This window comes from Emiliania huxleyi (genome assembly GCF_000372725.1).
Source record: "Emiliania huxleyi CCMP1516 unplaced genomic scaffold EMIHUscaffold_5661, whole genome shotgun sequence".
NCBI lineage: Eukaryota > Haptophyta > Isochrysidales > Noelaerhabdaceae > Emiliania > Emiliania huxleyi.
This window is the reverse complement of record NW_005197753.1, coordinates 1-1,545: the sequence shown is the minus strand read 5'-3', so window position 1 is coordinate 1,545 and position 1,545 is coordinate 1. Positions and strand designations below refer to the sequence as shown.

General features: G+C 64.5%; 1 protein-coding gene across 1 annotated transcript; it reads right to left on the bottom strand.

Annotated features, from left to right (window-relative positions):
• Positions 1-71: 71 nt before the first annotated feature.
• On the bottom strand, positions 72-1,036 carry EMIHUDRAFT_124541 (hypothetical protein; the record flags this gene model as incomplete). Its single annotated transcript, XM_005765118.1, has 3 exons — positions 72-534; positions 612-717; positions 794-1,036. Coding segments are annotated over 3 exons (812 nt in total), but the record flags the coding sequence as incomplete, so codon positions are not given.
• Between the last annotated feature and the right edge of the window lie 509 nt (positions 1,037-1,545).

Here is a 1,545-nt window from a genome sequence, read left to right as displayed (position 1 = left end):
GAGGGAAGCAGGGAGCAAGAGAAAGAAGCGCGCGCCTTCCAGCCCGACATGGTGACAGAAAAGTCAGAGACCCACGTCATGGTCCCATCCGAAGGCACGACCCCGGCCGGGCCCGAGGTGCCGCAGTACTTCACGCCGTTGACGACGAGGTGGTCGTAGCGGCAGTCATAGGGCCACGTTGCCGCCTCCACGTCAAAGGCGATCACGTCCAGCCCGACCGGCGGCAGGCCGTAGAGGGTGCAGCCCTCGTTGACCGGGTAGTCGTTCGGGAAGTCGGGCGAGGTGGCGCACGAGCCGCCGTCGGTGATCAAGCACGGGCCGGTGGTGCAGACGTCGCCGAGCGGGCATGCCGGCAGGGAGGGCGGCAGGGAGGGCGGCGGCGTCTGCGGCGGCGATGGCGTGAACAGCCTCATCTCGGCTCCCTGGTAGTTGGCGAGGCCATGGCCATAGTAGTCGTCGATGCCCGGCTCGCCCAGATCCTCGGCGCCTTGCTCAAGCGCCGTGCGGATGTCGGCGTTGGTATAGGACGGGTACCTGCGTGGCCGCGAGGCGTGCCTGACGCAGCGGTTCGGGGGTGTGGTGTTGGTTGGTGGGGGAGGGGGGGGGCTCACTTGTTCCAGAGCACCATTGCCAGGCCAGAGACGTGCGGCGCGGCCATGGAGGTCCCACTCTTCGAACCGTAGCCCGGGGGGCCGACCCCAGTGTAGCTCGGGGGGCCTAGGTAGGAGACAATGATCGCGTGAGAGCGGTGGGAGAGCGGCGGCGCTGCGGCCTTCTCGCACAGGGGTGGCACCGACAGTCGATTTGATGTCGACGCCTGGCGCAGCGATGTCGATCTCGTCGTTGTACTGCGAAAACCACGCCTTCGCGTTGTTGATGTCGGTGGCGGCGACGCTCATGACCGAGGAGTGGGACGCCGGGTAAAAGTAGCTGCTATCTCCGCCGTTGCCGGCGGCCGCGATGCTGAGGATGCCGTCATCAAAGAATTTCTGGAAGGCATCACGCTCAAAGATGAGCGTGGGCGACGATCTCCCACCTCCGAGCGACACTGCGGAAGGTCGTCGGGGGGGGGGGGGGGGGGGGTTTTAAATTAATCAAAAACGGGTAGCGGATCTAGGCCCCCTCCCTCCAGAGGATTTTGGGTCCCCTGTCGACACATCCCTGAACCCCATCGACCAATGTTGAGGCATAAGTCCCGCCCCACCCCTCATTTTGGTAGGGGGTGCTGGGGTCCTCCAAAAAACCCACCTCCCCAAAAACCTTGACTATTTTTAGGGCAGGGGCGCCCCGATAAAAACCCACCACTCCCTCCCCGTTGCCCCCCACCGCGGGGATGGGGCCCCCCAAATGCCTGCCTGGTGGGACCGAAGGAGGGAAGGTGGGGTAAAAGGGGCCGACCGAAAAATTGCGGGGAAGGGATATTGCGGCCGAAAAGGCCGCCGAAAAGGCATGCCTGCCCTGGTTTCAAAAGTCCTCCCCCAAATACATCCCCCCCTTTGGGTCAACTTGGGACGGGTCCCCCCCGGTGGCGTCCAAAGGGAAGTC